Below are 21,092 nucleotides of genomic sequence, written 5' to 3'. Positions count from 1 at the left end.
ATCTATTTCCAAAGGAAGGTGGGACTCAAGCAAACACCTTTATTTGAAGGTACCACCAGCATCTCCCTGATGAGTCCCTAGGAGTCGGCTGGGGAATCCCACCTTTAGCATGCAGGGAAGCAGCACAGGGAACCCATGGGGCAGGTCAAGGCAATTCTAGGGTTTCAAGCGTTCTGATTCCCTCAAGAACACAGCTGATAAGCCCTGAAGACTGTAGGAGGCAGATGGTTTCAACACTTCCAGGGAAAATGAAGAGCAGAGATCACAGGCCCCAAGGACTATCTGAATCTGGGTCACACTGGCTCTGGCCCATTTCTGCTGCTGTTCAAGTGCTTCCAAGTGTGACTGGTACAGGCGTTCAAAAATGAGCCTCTAATTAGCCGGGTGTGGTGGCGCATGCCTGTAATCCCAGCTACTTGGGAGGCTGAGGCAGGAGAATTGTTTGAACCCTGGAGGTGGAGCTTGCAGTGAACCAAGATCGCACCACTGCACTCCAGCCCGGGCAACAGAGTGAGACTAAAAAAAGCCTCTGGCCAGGCACAATGGCTCACATCTATAATCCCAACATTCTTGGGAGGCACAGGTGAGTGGATCACTTGAGCTCAGGAGTTTGAGACCAGCGTGGGCAACATAGCAAGACCTTGCCTCTATAAAATTTAAAAAATAATAAAAACAAAAACAAGCCTCTGCTGAGCAGGCACACCAGGCCTCAGGGTGGGCTCCTTCCAACCTGGGCCACAAACAAGGGAGCCGACTGGGACTCTGAGCAGAACAGGTGGTTCCTAGGATGAATCTGCAGTCCCCGCACCTGGGCATCCTCCCTTCCTGAGACCTTCCCTCTTCCTTTCATGGGGCACATTGTGCAGCCTTTTTCTCCTCCCTCCCAGACCAAGCAGGATGGCGGTGTTGTGGGGGGGTGGGGATAGGTGCAGGTGCTTACGTGTCATAGATATGGATGTTTGCTGGGATGGCGCTAATGAACCCAACCAATTTCCGACTTGAGACCACTCGAACCCCGCAGTGCCACTGGGGGAGCCAGCCGGGTGGCCGGAGAGCCCTGAAAAGAGAGGCTGGGGTGGTTGTGCTGCTTGCCGGCAGGCTGGACAAGCTGTTTGGGTTCCACAGCCAAATTTGGTTCGGATCTGGTGCTACCACCTCCCTGGGGGTTAATAGCTGAATTCTCTTTAGGGTCAAGCCGTCCTGGACACACAGAATCGAGCCATCACCATTTCTGGCTGCTCATCCCATTTGGCCTAGTTACTCATCCAACCCAAGGTTATCATACTGAGGACTTCATGCCTGATCCAATTTCTGTGTGTTCACTTTGACAGCTTGAACCAAGGGACTGGCATCTTTGGTTCAGAGGCCAGTGGGTCCCATGGTTGAGAGCTGATTGTGGCAACCCTGGAGCTCTGGTATCCCGTCTCCCTCCTTCTGGTACAAATTCTTCCTTCCCTTTCAGTTAGTCCCTCTCCATTTCGGCCCATGCCTCTCTCTTCCTGGATATTAAACGTGGCCTGGGCAGGTGGATGGCTCAGCCAGGCAAGGCTATACAACTGAGCATGCTCAGGAACTAGACAGAAAATGTGCCTTCTTTTCTTTCAGTCTTAGTAGGTCTCATGGCCCCTACTTTCTTATATAAAGTCACCAGACAATGAATACCTCTTCCCTGGGTACCAGCTCTACGAAGGTCTCCCTCACCCAGTCAATTGTCTTAAACTAAGCTGCAATTCTAAGCGCTAATGAAAGCAAGTGTTCTTCAGATGCAGGAACTCAAAAATGACACTAATTTGCCATTCAAAGGTTGGCCCCTGGCAGGGATGAAAACTCTGGTGCCCTCTGGTGGTTCTGCTCTATGCCTTGCCCTCAAGAACCTCAAGAAAGCCCCTACAACTTACCACAAAAGAAACTCCGGGGAATAATCAAATCGGAACATGTTGTCATCATCTTCCACATAGTTCTCATTCAGGAGGGTGTACAGTTCTTTTAGCTGTAAAGAAATAAGCAGCTCACTTGGAGGTATTCTGCCAGGTAGCAGACCAACTCCAATACCCTGGGACTCTAGGCTTTTCAGAAGGATGAAGCAAACTACCAAAAACGACGTGGAGTCTCACAAATCCTTCTGCCCCCTGGCATGGTAGGAACTCTTGGAGCAAACACCCTAGTTATAGCAGAAAACTGAGGCATCACGTGGTAGAGAGGCAGACCCAGAATGCCACCTAACTCACCAAGCACTTCATCATTCTGTGCCATCAACAACCGACAGCCACTGGTCTCAACTTCTGTGAAGTGCTATAGAGGGAAGACTCTCGAAGCTAGTCAAGGAATTACTCCACGGAGAGTCACTGCTATTTCTCACCTTGTCTGATTTTTTACCATCTGGCCCAAACAAAGGCCTTTTTTCCTTTCTTTTCAAGATAGAGTCTCACCCTGTTACCCAGGCTGGAGTGCACTGGTGTGATCATGGCTCACTACAGCCTCCAACTCCTGGTTTCAAGCGATCCTCCTACTTCAGCCTCCTGGGTAGCTGAGACTACTGGGGCATACTACCATGTCTGGCTAATTATTAAATTTTTTTCTTTTGTAGTGGGGCAGTCTCACTATATTGACCAGGCTGATTGATTTTGAACTCCTGGGCTCAAGCGATCTTCCCACCTTAGACTCCCAAATTGTTGGAATTACAGGTGTGAGCCACCATACCCAGCCACAAAGGCCTTTTTCTGCCCTCTCAGCTATCTCCATCTGCTGGCCCAACTTTGGTATTAAAAAATTCTGTTGGCCGGGTGTGGTGGCTCAAGCCTGTAATCCCAGCACTTTGGGAGGCTGAGGTGGGCGGATCACCTGAGGTCAGAAGTTCAAGACCAGCCTGGCCAATGTGGTGAAACCCCATCTCTACTAAAAAATAAAAAAATTAGCCTGGCGTGGTGGCAGACACCTGTAATCCCAGCCACTGGGGAGGCTGAGGCAGGAGAACTGCTTGAACACAGGAGGTGGAGGTTGCAGTGAGCCGAGATTGTGCCATTGCACTCCAGCCTGAGCGACAGAGCAAGACTCCATCTCAAAAAAAAAAAAGGCTGGGCGCAGTGGCTCATGCCTGTAATCCCAGCACTTTGGGAGGCCGAGACGGGTGGATCATGAGGTCAGGAGTTCGAGACCAGACTGGCCAACATAGTGAAACCCCATCTCTACTAAAAATACAAAAATTATCCATGCGTGGTGACAGATGGTTGTAATCTCAGCTACTCGGGGAGGCTGAGGCAGGAGAATCGCTTGAACCTGGAAGGTGGAGGTTGGGGTAAGCCAAGATCGCGCCACTGGCACTCCAGCCTGGGCAACAGAACCAGACTCCATCTCAAAAAAAAAAAAAAAAAAGCCAGGCCTAGTGGCTCATTGCCTGTAATCCCAGCACTTTGGGAGGCCGAGGCGGGTGGATCACCTGAGGTCAGGAGTTCGAAACCAGCCTGGCCAACATGGTGAAACACCATCTCTTCTAAAAATATAAAAATTAGCTGGGCGTGGTGGCACTCACCTGTAATCCCAGCTACTCGGGAGGCTGAGGCAGGAGAATCGCTTGAACCCAGGAGGCAGAGACTGCAGTGAGCTGAGATGGTGCCACTGCACTCCAGCCTGGGCAACAGAGCGAGACTCCATCTCAAAAAAAAAAAAAAAAAATTCTGTTGACTTTTTTTTTTTTTTTTTTTAGACAAAGAGTCTCGCACTGTCACCTGGGCTGGAGTGCAATGGTGTGATCTCAGTTCACTGCAACATCCCCCCCTCAGGTTCACGAGATTCTCCTGCCTCAGCCTCCCGAGTAGCTGGGATACAGGCATACACCACCACACCTGGCTAATTTTTTGTATTTTTAGTAGAGATGGGGTTTTATTATGTTGGTCAGACTGGTCTCGAACTCTTGACCTCATGATCCACCTGCCTCGGCCTCCCAAAATGGTGGGATTACAGGCGTGAGCCACCGCGCCCGGCGACATTTTCATCATTCTTTATAAGGGAAATAAATTCCTCAGGTCAAAACAAGGGGCTCTGGGTGGCTGGGGTGGAAAGGGGAGGACAGGGCCTCATTTAGCAGCCCCAGCTGCTCCAGTCAGGAGACAGACTAGAAAGAAAATAAGGAAATAAATGAATGAACAAAAAAGAATAAATGAAAAACAGGTATCCACGTCAGGGGGCTACAGAGGTTAACTTTCAACCTGCCAGAAAAGCTAAGAGCTATTTATGTGGAGTCTTGGCCATGCCCCAGGAAGTTACAGACTGGAGTCTGTTCAGACCTCCTTGGCTCAGCTCTCTAGGGCTCGAGTAAACGTGGTCTCGGTGAAACTGCAGGGCTTACTGTGAAAATGGCTCCTACCCGCAGGTGTTAACCTTCTGAGGGCCCACTCACCACACCACGATCGCCCAGGTCCAAAGCATCCCAGGTGAAGCCCTGGGGCAGGGTGTAGGGCTCCTGGCGGATATTGTCCTTGTCAGGCTCCACGGGGCCATGGGTGTTCACCACTTCGCCTGAAAGAAGAGCACAGCTGTGAGCCTCACCCTTTGCCCCCTCGGGGCAGTAAAGGGCTCAGTTCAAAACTCAACCAGAGCAAATTCCTCCTGTTCCTAGGAGCCCTCCATCTGAAGAACACTCTGTGCTTGGCAACTGCAAACCATCTTTCCAGCTACCCTTAGCCCCTAACTGAGGGCCAATTCATGGCAAAACCTGAGGACAATCACTGGGATCCAAGGTGGTTCGTGTTTTGGAAATCCATTTAAATCTCCCTTGGGTCACTGAATGACAAACATTTATCTTTAGTAATTTGGCTCCTGCCTCCTGGTTGGTGTAAAGAGTGCTGTCAGGGCCCTGGCCCAGGCCCATCAGTCTGGATGGATTTGTAAGGAGTCACAACAAGGCTGCTTTTGTGTCAACAGCAACAACAATGTACTGGGCCCATTTCTGAACCAGATGATGGCTTCTAGGCGCCAGGCTCAATCGTGGCCCTGCCAGCCTTGGCTTTCAGCAGCGTGAGCCAGTTAACTGCTACTGCCAACTCAGGCCCTCAGTGTTTAGAGTCCTGCAAGTGCCTTTGGGCTGAATCACCAAGTCTACACTGTGCTGCCGGGAAGTCACCCTGACACATCCCCTCCCTGAGCAGGATAGGCCCCTCCTCTGTGGGAGCATGTGGGGAGTGCTCCAAAGACACAGCCCTCATTCCTATCCAGAGCTCAATCGGACTCATAAATGCTGAGAGATTCACCACTGAATTCTGGCCCTTGGGATGATTTCATTTCTACAATGGGCTCACTCATGTTTACATTGGGAAGAATGCAATGTTTAGTGCATTTTGGAAAATGGAGTCTTCAAAAGGGACCAACCCAGTAACAGTGTTCCTAGCAAAGGGCTCTGTATAGACTAGGCACTCAATTCATGCTTTTACTGACTTTCAGACTCCTGCTCCCAAATATTTTCTTTTTCTTTTCTTTTTTTTTTTTTTGAGACAGAGTCTCATTCTGTTGCCCAGGTTGGAGTACAGTGGTGCGATCTTGGCTCACTGCAACCTTCACCTCCCCGGTTCAAGCGATTCTCCTGTCTCAGCCTCCCGAGTGGCTGGAATTACAGGTGTCCGCCACCACGCTGGCTAATTTTGGTGTGTGTTTTTTTTTTTTTTAGTAGAGATGGAGTTTCACCATGTTGGCCAGGCTGGTTTCAAACCCCTGGCCTCAAGTGATCCACCTGCCTCGGCCTCCCAAAGTCCAAACATTTCATTCTAACATGTAACAGGAAGCCCTAGACCTTCCCAGAATAATCTGTGGGGCAAGTGTGGTGGAAAGGGCTGCATCAGGCTGCAGCACACGACACCACCGCTGGCACTGATCATGTCATCCTCTTCCATCACACACATTACTGAGCACCAACCATGCACCAGTGACTCAGTGACCATGCCAGCCCCTAGTGTACAGCAGGAAAAAGGACCAAGTCCCTGTCCTCATGAGACATACCATCTTCTGGGGAAACAGTAAATAAATGAGTCATTATCCACATGCTGCGGGTCAGGATCTGGAAAGTGCAGGGACACACAGCAGGGAAGCAGCCTGCTCTGCTGGTAATCAGGCTTCCCAACAGGTTTGCTTGGGAGAGAGGTCACATTTTTCTTCCCTAGTTAGGAAACTCATGACCGGTGAGATGGGGTCTTGCTCTGTTGCTCAGGCTGGAATGCAGTGGCGTAACCTTGGTTCACTACAGCCTCGACCTCCTAGGCCCAAACGATCCTCCCATCTCAGCCTCTCGAGTGGCTGGGACTACGGGCATGCGCCACTACGCCTGGCTAATTTTATTTTTCGTAGAGATGAGGTCTCACTGTTGCCCAGGCTGGTCTCGAACTCCTAGACTCAAGTGATCCTCCTGCCTTGGCCTCCCAAAATGCTGGGATTATAGCATGAGCCACGGCACCCAGCCAAAACCCACCATTTGATTATTCATAAAGTAGCTCTTGTGAATTTGTTTAAGTCAATCCGCTTCCAACTGACAGCTATGTATATTAAAAAAAAACATTTTTGAGCCTACAAAGCTGAGGGCCAGACCCTCTAGTCTTATCTAGGTGCTAATTTCCCAACTTGTATTGAATTTATACCTTCTCCTATACACTTCAGAACCTTCTTTTTTTCCCCCTAAATTACTTCCATGGCCAAGAATACTGATGGTCTTCCCTACTGTACTAAAATAACCTCAAGGCTAAATCTTCTCATTTAGGCTGGCTACCAGGTCCTACATGCAACAGGCACTTCCATTCACTCACTCCTTCACGAAGTGTTCACTGAATCCTAGAATGTGCCAGTTCTGTGGCAGGGGCTGGCGAATGAAACAGACACAGGTCCTCACTATCATGGACACGTGTCACCTGGCATGGCGAGGGCCAGTAAGACTGAAGTACAGGGTGCTATGGGACCTGTGTGTGTGTGTGTGTGTCAGGAAAGACCTCTCAGAGGAAATATATAATGACAAGACCTCAAGGATAATTAGGAATCAGCCAGGCTGCAGGTGGACTATGTGGGGCAGGGTGGGTGTGAAAAAGTAGAGCTACAGGAAACACTGAAAAGGGAGCAGCCACTTTTACTAGACTCCCACTGTGGAGTGCCCTCGATGCCAAGAAGCAGCCCAAGGCTCCTGTGCTGTCCTCGGTGTGGTGCCAGCATCATGGCCTCTGCTTGTCCTGCTCTGTGGGGAGCAGCCTGCCTTCTCCCTTACAACGGCCTTTGAGTACCTCCTGCTGAGCAGGGGTGGAAGGCTGCTCTGCAGAGCACAGCAAGAATGCAGCTGATTCTCTCAAGGCCAACATGAACCAATAAATGACTAAGGATGACACTTCGAACTTGCTTTAAAAGAATCTGGAAGTTTAAAGAAAACCCTGAGCTTTCAATGGGTTTCTTTCTGCACACTCTTCCCTCAAAATTCTTTCCGTGACATCAAACATCAAAGACCCAAAACTAAGCAATGTGGTGCAACTGTGAAGGACTTCGGAGAAATGAGAATGTCTGAGATGCGGAAAACATTAAACCAAACAAAGGCCAGGCAGAGGAAAAAGAGAGGGGAAGCTTCTCTCTGGGACCCATAGAAACCAGGTGAGTGCACATCCTCCCTTTGATAGTGACTTTTTAAAACAGAGTGGCCACACTGCATTCCACTGACCAAAGACAGAAAAGGATACTGCTTCCATTGACATGAGTGGGAAAGGGGTGACTTTAAAAAGAAGAATGACATGATCTGAAGCGGGAGATCAAAAGTTCATCTGCGGCTCTTACAGTTGTTATACAGACTAAAACACTTCTGCTAAGAAGGCCTTTCATTTTTATTTATCTTTTAATCTTTGAGACAGGGACTCGCTCTGTCACCCAGGCTAGAGTGCAGTGGCACGATCATGGCTCACTACAGCCTCGACCTCCAGGACTCAAACGATCCTCCCACCTCAGTCTCCTGAGAAACTGGGACCACAGGCATGTGCTACCATGTCTGGCTAATTTTTAAATTTTTTTGTAGAGACGAGGTCTTTCCCTGTTGTCCAGGCTGGTCTTGAGCTGCTGGGCTCAAGCAGTCCTCCTGCCTTGGCCTCCCAAAGTGCTGGGATTACAGGCATTGAGCCACCACACCCGGCCTCTTGAAGGCCTTTCCATGGTAAACCTAGGATAATTTTAAGCTTCTAAAGAATTGCAGGTCTCAGTCAGGTGCAGTGGCTCATGCCTATAATCCCAGCACTTTAGGAGGCTAAGACAGGAGGACAGCTTGAACCTAGGAGTTTGAGACCAGCCAGGGCAACACAGTGAAACCATGTCTCCACAAAAAATTTAAAAATTAGCCAGGCATGGTGGCAGGCACCTGTAGTCCCAGCTACTCAGGAGGCTAAGGTAGGAGGATTGCTTGAGCCCAAGAGATCAAGGCTGCAGTGAGCCATGATCATGCCACTGCACTCCAGCCTGGGCAGCAGAGCGAGATCCTGTCTCAAGAAAATAAAAGAGAGGGCTGGGCGCAGTGGCTCATGCCTGTAATCTAGCACTTTGGAAGGCCGAGGCAGGTGGATCACGAGATCAGGAGTTCAAGACCAGCCTGGCCAAGATGGTGAAACCCCGTCTCTACTAAAAATACAAAAATTAGCCGGGCGTGGTGGCGGGCGCCTGTAATCCCAGCTACTTGGGAGGCTGAGGCAGAGAATTGCTTGAACCCGGGAGGCAGAGGTTGCAGTGAGCCGAGATCGCGCCACTGCACTCCAGCCTGGGCAACAGAGTGAGATTCTGTCTCATAAACAAACAAATAAATAAATAAGAGAGACTTGTAGGTTTCTTTAGTGGAATACCATCTAATTAAAACTCTCCCAAGAAGGTGGAGAGTACTGTAAAAACACAGTGCAGCTGATATGCACGAGATTTATAATCATTAGTCCTCCAATTAAGTGAAAAAAAATTAGGGCAAGAAGCTGTAGGTACCACCACCCCGAGAAAACTCAGAACTAGGGTGACGCCTCAGCCATGCAGGCTAACACGCCTGCCAAGGTGGTACTTTTTACAGGCTGACACAAACAAAGGACTCTAACTGGGGCTTGACTGACCCTGGACCTCAAAGGCAGACTAGTCAGATGCTTAGGGTGACCACTCTTCCACAGAGTCCGACACCACACACTGCACAGAAGGCAAAGCCAGAAGAAATAAAACCAGACCTTGTTCCTCCTTCCTCAAAGTGTCAGGGCCCGTATGAGCAACTCTGTGGTTTTCTCTTGAGCTTTCTGAGAACTAAACTGAAGCACTTTCACATCTACAGGTGAAAGGAAAACAAAGTATTGCTGGGCTGAAGAGGAACAGAAGCAAATTAATCCCAAGCTGCTTTTTTTTTTTTTTTTAATTTAATTTTGAGACGCATTCTTGCTCTGCTACCCAGGCTGGAGTGCAGTGGTGCAATCTCAGCTCACTGCAACCTCCGTCTCCCAGGTTCAAGCGATTCTCCCACCTCAGACTCTCAAGTAGCTGGGATCACAGGCCCGTGCCACCACGCCCAGCTAGTTTTTGTATTTTTAGTAGAGACGAGGTTTTACCATGTTGGCCAGGCTGGTCTCAAACTCCTGACCTCAGGTGATCCGCCCGCCTTGGCCTCCCAAAGTGCTGGGATTACAGGCGTGAGCCACTGCGCCCGGGCTCAATCTGCCTTTTTACCAGGTGCCACTATCTGTGAAGAACGTAGCAAGGTTACTCATTTGCGAATTCCTCAGGAAAAATAAAATCAAACCAAAACTCCAAAATGCCATCTGAAAACACAGCCAAGATATATGGCAGCCACCACACAACACCTCATCAGGGATTTCATTCAGAGGTGAGATGTGTGGCTCTCTGCATCCTTCCTGCTCCTCAGCAAGAAACTGGTCACTGGGACCCCACCCTGTGGCCCAAAGCCTTGCTGGAGGGCTTAGCCAGTGGGCCTGGGACCTGGCCAATGAGGGCAGCCAAACACACATGGTGATGGGGGAATCGGCACCCCTCTTGTCCACCTGGGCAGTGCTCTGCTCTCCCTCACCTGCAGGGATGCACCTCCTCAGCTTGCTTCTATTGTGACCAAGCTTCTAAGAACTGCATCCGCTCTAGAGCAGAGCTTCTCAAACTTTCAAAGTGGACAGAAATCCTCTGGCAGTTCTGATTCTGCAGCTTTGGGGTGGGGCCTGACAAACTGCATTTCCACTAGCAATTAGGCAATGCCCATCCTGCAGGTCTGCAGGCCTCATGTAGTAGCTGCTCCCAACCTCTGCAGCAGACAAATCTCCTCGGGCACAGCTGCCTTCCTCCCCTCACCAGTCTTTGGCCCTACCCTATCTGGCCCTGCCCCACCCTCCTCCTCTGCACCGAACATACTAGTGAAGTCTCATTGTGTTTCTGGAAAGGAGCAGTAATGTGGACAAGCTGAAAGTCATTTACATTTGGTGTTGGAATATGGTTTTTTTCAACATACTTACTTTCCCAGTCACAAAGAAAACAGGAACTAGGCCACCAGTGGATCCAGAATCATGATACAACCACTTCAGAAACTTTGTCAGCTGAGTCCTGAAGTTAACCATCAAGGTTGGCTTGGCTCAGTCTTGGCAGGCATATCTAACAGGATCCAGTCCCTTCCAGAATCCTTTTAGACATTCTGCCTATTCCATCCCTTTAGCAGTTCATTATAGCTTTTTTAAGGGGTGCTGATGAAATCTATATATGGTATTCCTGTTGTTGAACCATCACTGCTAAGCAAAATCTCAAACCACTTTGCATTTAGTAAGCATGCATTGGCTAGGAGACAAAGGGGAACAGGCTGGGGACTTTGCCCATTCTAGGAATAAACATGTGCCCAGACAAACAAGACAAACTCTCTATAAACCTAAGTGGAAAAAAGACCTCTGGGCAGACATTCCCACTCTTCATGTGCCAATAGTTTTGTTTTTCTTTTTGGGTTTTTTGGTTTGTTCGTTTTTTGAGTTGGGGGTCTCACTCCTGTCGTGTAGGCTGGAGTGCGGTGGCGTGATCTCAGCTCACTGCCGCCTTGACCTCCCAGGTTCAAGTGATCTTCCCACCTCAGCCTCCTGAGTAGCTGGGACTACAGGTGCATGTCACTATGCCTGGCTATTTTTTTTTTTTTTTTTTTACTTTTGGGCTCAAACAATCCTCCCTCCTTGGCCTCCCAAAGTGCTGAGATTATAGGTGTGAGCCACTGCTGTTGGCAAGAATCATTATTTGTTCTCAAGGTGTGCTGCTATAAAGTGGTAAGGTCTCTGAATGACAGTCTTTATGCTGCATTTTTAAAAACCACCCTCTGAAAACAACTACCAAGGAACTCCAGGACTCTACTGCCCTCCCTACAATAATTCAGCATGAAACCCTCATGAAGGCACAGCTGAGGCAGATCCCTCGCCCCTGACCTGGCAAGGAAAGCAAGCATTTACATACCCAGCTTGGGGACGGGCTGTGTATCCCAGAACTGGTAGCTTCGCTTGCTAGCCTCCTCCATGGTTTTGGCAGGTCCCTGACCCACTGAGAACAGCTCAATGGCCTTCTGTATTTCCTGGATCCTCTCTGCTGGCAAAGAGTTCATCTGGACAAGACAAAGTTAGGGAGAGAAAAGGCCCATTATGTTAGTAAGATTTTTGATTAATTATGAGTTCAAGAGTTAAGGGGAGCTTGGTGCAGTGGCTCATGCCTGTAATCCCAGCACCTTGGGAGGCCAAGGCGGGCGGATCACTTGAGGTTAGGAGTTCCAGACCCACCTTACCAATGTGGTGAAACCCTGTCTCTAATAAAAATACAAAAATTAGCCAGGCGTGGTGGCGGGCACCTGTAATCCCAGCTATTTTGGGAGGCTGAGGCAGGAGAATCACTTGAACCTGGGAGGCAGACGATGCAGTGAACCAAGATGGCGCCATTGCACTCCAGCCTGGGCAACAAAGCTAGACTCCGTCTCAAAAAAAAAAAAAAAAAAAAAAAAAAAAAGAATGCTGGGCGCAGTGGCTCATGTCTGTAATCCCAGAACTTTGGGAGGCCGAGGGAGGTGGATTGCCTGAGCTCAGGAGTTCAAGACCAGCCTGGGCAACACGGTGAAACCCTGTCTCTACTAAAATACAAAAAATTAGCCAGGCATGGCAGCGTGTCCCTGTAATCCCAGCTACTCAGGAGGCTGAGACAGGAGAATTGCTTGAACCTGGGAGGCAGATGTTGCAGTGAGCCAAGATCGCGCCACTGCACTCCAGCCTGGGTGACAGAGCAAGACTCCATCTCAAAAAAAAAAAAAAAAAAAGTTAGGGGGTACAACTCAAAGAAGGGGTTTGGTTCCTCTGTCCTAATCCCAGAGGTCATTGCAACTGGAGAAAAAGTGGTTTACAATGAGCTATATGATGGGTGGGTGCTGCCCGCAGGGTTTCTCCCCTTATTAGTCTTATGTTGTTTGATGGCAAAAGTAATACATGCTTAATGTAAATTTCAAACAATGCAGAAATGTGTAAGACACATAGAAAGTAAACACCCAACAATCCCATCCCCCAAATATAATCCTTGTCATCAACAGTCTTCACTTGGGAAGGTGAGAAGAGGCAAATATAATTCCAGTCTTTTTTGCATGCAAGTTCCAAATGCACACACACACTTTTCAAAAACTAAAATTGGATCATGTAATATTATCGTACAAACTGCTCTTTAAAGACTATGTCTTAGAGACCTTTCCAGGTGAAAACACATGGACCTACCCATTCTACCAACTAAGTCCACTGTATGTATGGACCACAGTATATTTAGCCAGGCCCCTACTCATGGGCATTTTGGTGATTTTGTTCTTCAGTAATACAACAATGTTGCAGTGAATTTCTTTTTTTTTGAGACAGGGTCTTGCTCTGTTGCCCAAGCTGGAGTGCAGTGGCGCAATCATGGCTCACTGCGGCCTCAACCTCATGGGCTGAAGGGATTCTCCCACTTCAGCCTCTTGAGTAGCTGGGACTATAGGCGTGTGCCACCAGGCCCAGATAATTTTTTTGTTTGTTTTTTTGTCGAGACGGGGTCTCACTATGTTGCCTGGGCTGGCCTCGAACTCCCGGGCTCAAGCGATCTGCCCACCTCGGCCTCCCAAAATGCTGGGATTACAGGCCACCACGCCCAGCATAAATTTTCTTATACATCTATTTTTACCCACTGGGATATATATTTCTGTAGGATGAAGTTAAGAAAGAGGCTTGCTGGGTCAAAAGGTATGCACTTTTGAAATTATTTATCATCAATTTGCTCTCTAAAAAGAGACTATCAGTAATCCAATGAACAGTGTATGAGAGTAGCTCCAGACCCTCACCATTATATTTACCAAGCCTCAGCTGAGCTTGGTGGCTCACATCTGTAATCCCAGCACTTTGGGAGGCTGAGGTGGGAGGACTGCTTAAGCCCAGGAGTTCAAGGCCAGCCTGGGCAATATAGTGAGACCCCTGTCACTATTTAAAAAAAAAAAAAAAAAGTGGCCGGGCGCGGTGGCTTACGCCTGTAATCCCAGCACTTTGGGAGGTCAAGGCGGGTGGATCACGAGGTCAGGAGATCGAGACCATCCTGGCTAACACAGTGAAACCCCGTCCCTACTAAAAATACAAAAAATTAGCCAGCGTGGTCACGGGCGCCTGTAGTCCCAGCTACTCGGGAGGCTGAGGCAGGAGAATGACGTGAACCCGGGAGGCGGAGCTGGCAGTGAGCAGAGATTGCGCCACTGCACTCTAGCCTGGGCGACAGAGCGAGACTCCGTCTCACAAAAAAAAATAAGTTTACCAAGCCTTAATCTATGCCAATCTAAGAGAAAAAATTATCACTTTAATGGTCATTTCTTTCATTATGACTTTAACCATCTTATTATTTACTGATTAAACATTTTTTCTTTCTGAACTGCCTATTCATTCAATTATTTTAAAGTAATACATATGTTGCAAATATTTTCCCAGATTGTTATCTTTTGACTTCTACAAAGTTTTAAATTTGTCAATTTCTGTTTTATGGCTTCTGGGTCCTATGTCAGACTTAGGTTAATAAAAATACATACATTTTCTTCGAATATTTTTATTTAGTTTTCTATTTTTCACTTAGATTATAAAGGAAAGAAAGAACATAAACCAATATGTTCATATTGCTTAGGCCTGGGAGGTGGCATTTTAATTTTCTTCCCCTTGCAGTTTATTAAATAAATTCTCGGCCATGTGTGGTGGCTCACTCCTGTAATCTCAGCAATTTAGGAGGCCATGGCAGGCAGATCTCTTGAGCCTGAGTTAGAGATCAACCTGAGTAACGCAGGGAGACTCCGTGTCTACAAATAATAAAAAAATTAGCTGGGTGTCGTGGTGCACACCTGTAGTCCCGGCTACTCAGGAGGCTGAGGTGGGAAGATTGCTTGAGCCCAGGAGGTTGAGGCTGCGGTCAGCCATGTTCGTACTTCTGCACTCCAACCTGAATGACAGAGTCTCAAAAATAAATTAAATAAATAAAAAGGGAAGACCCCCACCTACCTTGTAGGGATGGTGATGGTTTGGAGCTAATTTAAATGAAGTGCAACATGGTGTTAAATAATAATGGTATTTTTTTCATAGTGGGTTTTATATTGGAAAGAGTAAAAAAAATTACTTGAAGTCATATCTCAATAAGGTAGTAGATTCAAGTTGAGGCATAACATTTGAGGCATACAGCAAAGTGTGGGTATATTGGAATGAGTATGGATTTTTGTGAGGCTTATAAACTGTTTCAGAGGCAGTTCTTTTTTTTTTAATTAAAAAAAAAATTTTTTTTTTTGAGACAGAGTCGCCCTGTCGCCCAGGCTGAAGTGCAATGGCGCTATCTCACCTCACTGCAACCTCCGCCTCGTGGGTTCAAGTGATTCTCCTGTCTCAGCCTCCTGAATAGCTGAGATTACAGGCGCGTGCCACCACGCCCGGCTAATTTTTTTTTGTATCTTTAGTAGAGGCGGGGTTTCACCATGTTGGCCAGGCTGGTCTCAAATTCCTGACCTCATGATCCACCCGCCTTGGCCTCCCAAAGTGCTGAGATTACAAGCGTGAGCCACCATGCCTGGCCACTTAATTTTTATTTTTTGAGACAGAGTCTCACTCTGTTGCCCAGGCTGGAGTGCAGTGGCGTGATCTCAGCTCACTTCAACCTTTGCCTCCTGGGTTCAAGCGATTCTCCTGCCTTGGCCTCCCGAGTAGCTGGGATTACAGGCACCTGCCACCACGCCCAACTAATTTTTTATATTTTTAGTAGAGACAGGGTTTTACCATGTTGGCCAGGGTGGTCTTGAACTCCTGACCTCAGGTGATCCACCCGCCTTGGCCTCCCAAAGTGCTGGGATTACAGGCATAAGCCACCATGCCTGGTCTCAGAGGCAGTTTTAAAAGATGAATTATGAATATGTTTGAGTTGTCCCCCTGCCCCTGTCAGCCTACTTTGAAGAAGACAACACTTACCTGCAATTGTTTTATTTTGTAATGTTGTTTTATTTAAGAAACAAAACAATCCTTACCCATATCTCTGGGTTTCATGCCAGTGCATCACTCTCGGGTTGTAAGCCTTAGGCCAGTGGTTCTCATGGAGTAGAACTCAGAAAGACTCTGTGAGACTCATGGCTTTCATTATAATGACTATGGCATTAAGAGAATGTTTGCAAATATATAAAGGTCTTAAGAAGAAGTCTTTGGCTGAATGCAGTGGCTCACGCTTGTAATCCCAGCACTTTGGGAGGCTAGGGAAGGAGGATTGCTTGAGCCCAGGAGTTCAAGACCCAGCTTGGGTAACATAGTGAGACTCCATTTTTACAAAAAATTAAAAAAAAAAAAAAAAATTGGACAGGTGTGGTGGCATGCACCTGCAGTCCCAGCTACTTGGGAGGCTGAGGTGGGAGGATCACTTGAGCCCAGGAGTGGAGGTTGCAGTGAGCTATAATCATGCACTACACTCTAGCCTGGGCAACAGAGTAAGACTCTGTCTCAAAAAGAAAGGGGCGGCCTTTCATTGTCAGAGCAGTGGGGACTTAAGACAGACAACCACTGCTCTAGGCGCCAGGGGCTGTCACACGTAGCTCCCCAGGGCACTGGCACAGCAGCACATGCAGTATGCACCTGTCCATTCTGATGGGCACCATGCTTGGGAGTCAGTGTCTGACCTGCTGTGTCTTTTAGGGTACTGAGAGCAGTTTCATCACCTAGGTCTAGGGCAGCAGAGGACAGCACTGGGATCCAACTCTTCCATCTTGAAGTAATACCAGTGGAGAACATCAATCCAAGTTGTTCCTATACATTCACCTCAAAACTCTCTCATGTGAAAAAGTGACTCAGTCACAAAAAACAGAACCTCCTTGTTACCTTCACAGGCTGATCCTGGGCTGAATCTGTCTCACTGCCTTTTTCTTTCTTCTTTTTTTGTTTCTTTTTCTTCTTTTTGGCTCCAGTGTCATTGGCTGGACTCAAACCACTGTAACAAAAAGTAAATACTAATGCAGGGTTTAAAAAAAAATCTGTTTTGTGCTACCCCTGACAAAGAGCTTTCTGTGGAGCCAGACCTTCCTTAATCAAGCCTGTTGGCTTCAGAAGCAGGCTGAAGAACCCAGGTCCAGAAAGGACATTTGGAGGACACCAGCACTCCTCCTGACTCACGCCTCCTCGGCTTTCAGGGAGGGAATGCTGGGCAAGGGATGTCCTATTTGTGTGAAAGCGCCTTTTCCGTTCTTGCTTTTATATTGCTTATTTTCTTTAGATTGCCAGGGTAATGGCACCAAAGACGAATGATAATTGTTAACAAGGCATTCATACCACAATACTTCCTTGAACTCTGAATGTAAAAGGATGACAGCCAAAAGGCAGTGATGGACTTTCTGGAATGCTTTGCCCTTCCTTCCTCCACCTCCCAAATGTATTAGGTTTCATGACTTTCCCCAGCTGGATCTGGAGCACAAGACAGTACGAAAAGGGAGTGAGGGATGACGAAAATGGCACATTAACATTGCCGCAATCTGTGTCCAAAATGGTCAATCATGAGAAATGCCCAAATCGGCCAGGCGTGGTAGCTCACACCTGTAATCCCAACACTTCGGGAGGCCGAGGCAGGTGGATCACTTGAGGTCAGGAGTTTAAGGCCAGACTGGCCAACATGGCAAAACCCTGTTTCTACTAAAAATATAAACATTAGCTGGGGCCTAGGGCACATGCCTGTAGTCCCAGCTACTCAGGAGGATGAGGCAGGAGAACCGCTTGAACCCGGGAGGTGGAGGTTGCAGTGAGTTGAGATCATGTCGTTGCACTCCAGCCTGTATGACAGAGACAGATCCTGTCTCAAAAAAAGGAAAAGGCGGCTATGCACGGTGGCTCACATCTGTAATCTCAGCACTTTGGGAGGCCGAGGCGGGCGGATCATGAAGTCAGGAGATCAAGACCATCCTGGCTAACATGGTGAAACCCTGTCTCTACTAAAAATACAAAAAAATTAGCCGGGCATGGTGGCAGGCGCCTGTAGTCCCAGCTACTCAGGAGGCTGAGGCAGGAGAATGGTGTGAACCCGGGAGATGGAGCTTGCAGTGAGCCGAGATCGTGCCACTGCACTTCAGCCTGGGTGACAGAGTGAGACTCTGTCTCAAAAAAAAGGAAAAGGCTGGGCGCAGTGACTCACACCTGTAATCTCAGCACTTTGGGAGGCCAAGGCAGGAGGATCACCTGAGGTCCAGAGTTCGAGACCAGCCTGACCAACATGGAGAAAGCCCGTCTCTATTAAAAATACAAAATAAGCCGGGCATGGTGGTGCATGCCTGTAATCCCAGCTACTCGGGAGGCTAAGGCAGGAGAATCACTTGAACCCAGGAGGCGGAGGTTGCTGTGAGCCAAGATCGCGCCACTGCACTCCAGCCTGGGAAACAAGAGCGAAATTCCGTCTCAAAAAAAAGGGAAAAAAAAAGAAATGCCTAAATCAGGTCTGCAGGATTGAGTACAACTGTTGGCAAGCTGAGACTGAGGGATCACCACTGGCAAAACCCAGCATTAGGAATCTTGGGAAACTAAAACAACAATAGCACCCAGTTACTCCTGCCATGGAACGATTACAAGAAACATGTGGCCGGGCGCAGTGGCTCACGCCTGTAATCCCAGTACTTTGGGAGGCCGAGGCGGGCGGATCACTAGGTCAGGAGACTGAGACCATTCTGGCTAAATGGCGAAACGCCGTCTCTACTAAAAATACAAAAAATTAGCCAGGCGTGGTGGCAGGCGCCTATAGTCCCAGCTACTTGGGAGGCTGAGGTAGGAGAATGGCGTGCACCTGGGAGGCGGAGCTTGTAGTGAGCCGAGATCGCGCCACTGCACTCCAGCCTGGGCGACAGAGCGAGACTCCGTCTCAAAAAAAAAAGAAACATGTCTGTGTGTATGCACGTGTGCATGTGTGCACATGATCAAGGGGACTTCCTTGTGCTGCTTTCCCCTACATGACACACCCAATGAATGAAGCAAAAAGTTTCTTAGCCTCATTAATGTTTTATTAAATTAAAAAATAGAGACAGGGGTCTCCCTATGTTACCCAGGCTGGTCTCAAACTCTAGGTTTGAGTGATCCTGCTGCCTTGAACTCCCAAAGTGCTGGGATTACAGGTGTGAGCCACCATGCTCGGCCTCTTAGCCACATTGAAAAGTCAAAATTGGCTGGGCGTGGTGGCTTATGCCTGTAATCCCAGCACTTTGGGAAGCCGCGGCGGGCAGATCATGAGGTCAGGAGTTCGAGACCAGCCTGACCGACATGGTGAAACCCCATCTCTACTAAAAATACAAAATTAGCCAGGCATGGAGGCACGCGCCTGTGATCCCAGCTACTTGGGAGGCCGAGGCAAGAGAACTGCTTGAACCCGGGAGGCAGTTGTTGCAGTGAGCCAATATCGCGCCATTACACTCCAGCTCTGGGCGACAGAGCAAGACTCCATCTTGGGGAAAAAAAAAAGAAAAAGAAAAGAAAAGTCAAAATTAGGAGTCCAACCTGAGTACAGTGAATCCTAATCTGTAGGATCAGCTAAACACAGGGATAATTTTAACTGTATATTCTAGATAACCAATTTTCAAATAATTGAAAGGTCCGGCATGGTGGGTCATACCTGTAATCCCAACACTTTGGGAGGCCGAGCCAGGCGGATCACTTGAGCTCAGGAGTTTGAGACCAGCCTGGGCAACATGGCGAAACCCCGTCTCTACCACAAATCCAAAAATTAGCCAGGTGTGGTGGTGCACACTTGTAGTCCCAACTACTTGGGAGGCTGAGTTGAGAGGTTGGCTTGAAGCCTGGGAGGAGGAGGCTGCAGTGAGCTAAAATCGCACAACTATACTCCAGCCTGGGCAATACAGCCAGACACTGTCTCAAAAAAGAAAACAAAAAAAACACCAAAAACCCCAAGAATTAAAACAATATAAAATACAATTTTCCATTAACTTTATGTTAAATACAATTTATAATTCAGAAAGACTTCAGGGTCTCAAAATGCCTTGGAGTTATTATGAATATTACTATCATCTCACAGACAGATACTGTGTGTGTGTGTATATATATATATATATATATATATATATATAGGGAGAAAGTGATCTGAAATCACATGCTGCCAATTCTCTTCATAGAATGTCTTCAGATTCTCCTATCTCTTCCTGTTCCTGGGAGGAATGCTCACATCCAGACTTCATGACCTTACCCTTGGACTTAAGTTACCTCCAGCCTTTTCTGGATCTCTCTGCCTTCACAATCTTTCTGCATCACCTGAACTCTATATAGCTGTGGGACTCACCTCTGTGAAAATGGCTTTCCATGTGTCCCTGCCATGCTTGAAATCCTAGAGTGACAGCAGCTTCTTAACTTGGAAGGTATCAAGCCCAATTTTTCCCTAGGCCCATCACCCTCATTTTCCACTTACGCTGTCCACTCTTGCCTCCCACAGCTTCCATCTGGCCAGGCCTCTCAGTGCCCCTGATGTAGAAAGACTGTGCCAGGGAGAGATCCAGTTAAATCTGAAGGTTCCTTTAGTCCAAGCATAAGGTAATGAAGTCTAGATGCAAGTACACCTACTTGGTATGATATTAATGAGACCCAGAAGGCATTAACATGGAGGGAAGACTGAGAACATTCAAAGAGGAAATAAGGTAACTTCCTTAAAACCAGATGCTCAGCAAAACCCCCAAGGCCATGGCAAAGAACAGAAACCATAAAGTCATTTACGGCCTAAAGATAACTTCTTCTTAGTAACTCAATTTTGTTATTGCACACAGGACCATCTGCAGCCTAGGACAACTCTGTGGTTTTTCTACTCCAGATATTTTCACTTCAGTCTCAGGATTATGTGAAGCATTATAAGATTTAAAAACTGGCTCACAGGCCGGGTGAGGTGGCTCACGCCTGTAATCCCAGCACTTTGGGAGGCCGAGGCAGGCGGATCACCTGAGGTCGGGAGTTCGAGACCAGCCTGACCAATAAGGAGAAACCCTGTCTCTACTAAAATACAAAATTAGCCGGGCGTGGTGGCACATGCCTGTAATCCCAGCTACTCGGGAGGCTGAGGCAGGAGAATCACTTGAACCTGGGAGGTGAAGACTGTGGTGAGCCAAGATTGCACCACTGTACTACAGCCTGAGCAAGAAGAGCAAAACTCCATCTCAAAAAACAAACAAGCAAAACCTGGCTGATATTAGGAGACAAAGCAGTGTCCCATTGTTGGATACAATTTATAATATAAGTTCTTATTCATAACAGCTTATGGAACAAATTATCTGGTCCATAACCACAAATTAGCTGGTTCCATAACAGCTTATGGAACAAATTATGGTAATATGAATTACCATAAGAATAACTTTTTATAATTCTACAAAAGAAAGAATCAAAAAGGTAAGGTGAAGAACTGCTGTAGATTAACCAACTGGATACTTACTAAACATAATTTCACATGGGGAAAATAATTACTTCTTCCAACTTTAAAAGTCTTTACAAATATGCAAAATCACTGTAAAAACTATCTTCTTGCCTTTGTTCTTGCTATTTAGTGAAGATACTTCCATGTAGCTATCACCTCATGAACCCAATTTT

At 47.6% G+C, this 21,092-nt stretch overlaps 1 protein-coding gene across 3 annotated transcripts in view; it reads right to left on the bottom strand.

Annotated features, from left to right (window-relative positions):
- The window catches only part of NMT1 (N-myristoyltransferase 1), a 53,283-nt gene that overhangs the window by 7,113 nt on the left and 25,078 nt on the right, over positions 1–21,092 (bottom strand). For all 3 annotated transcript variants that reach the window (XM_063656770.1, XM_063656769.1, XM_054459089.2), the window contains 5 exons: positions 16,362–16,470; positions 11,446–11,590; positions 4,397–4,515; positions 1,899–1,990; positions 941–1,057 (listed from right to left, as the gene is read on the bottom strand). In XM_063656770.1, coding sequence (XP_063512840.1) covers positions 941–1,057; positions 1,899–1,990; positions 4,397–4,515; positions 11,446–11,590; positions 16,362–16,470 — 582 coding nt within the window. The remainder of the gene's footprint in view (positions 1–940; positions 1,058–1,898; positions 1,991–4,396; positions 4,516–11,445; positions 11,591–16,361; positions 16,471–21,092) is intronic.

The sequence above is a fragment of the Pongo pygmaeus genome, chromosome 19 (genome assembly GCF_028885625.2).
Source record: "Pongo pygmaeus isolate AG05252 chromosome 19, NHGRI_mPonPyg2-v2.0_pri, whole genome shotgun sequence".
In the NCBI taxonomy this organism is placed as follows: domain Eukaryota; kingdom Metazoa; phylum Chordata; class Mammalia; order Primates; family Hominidae; genus Pongo; species Pongo pygmaeus.
Note: the sequence above shows the minus strand (reverse complement) of the source record. Positions and strands in the feature narration are given on the sequence as shown.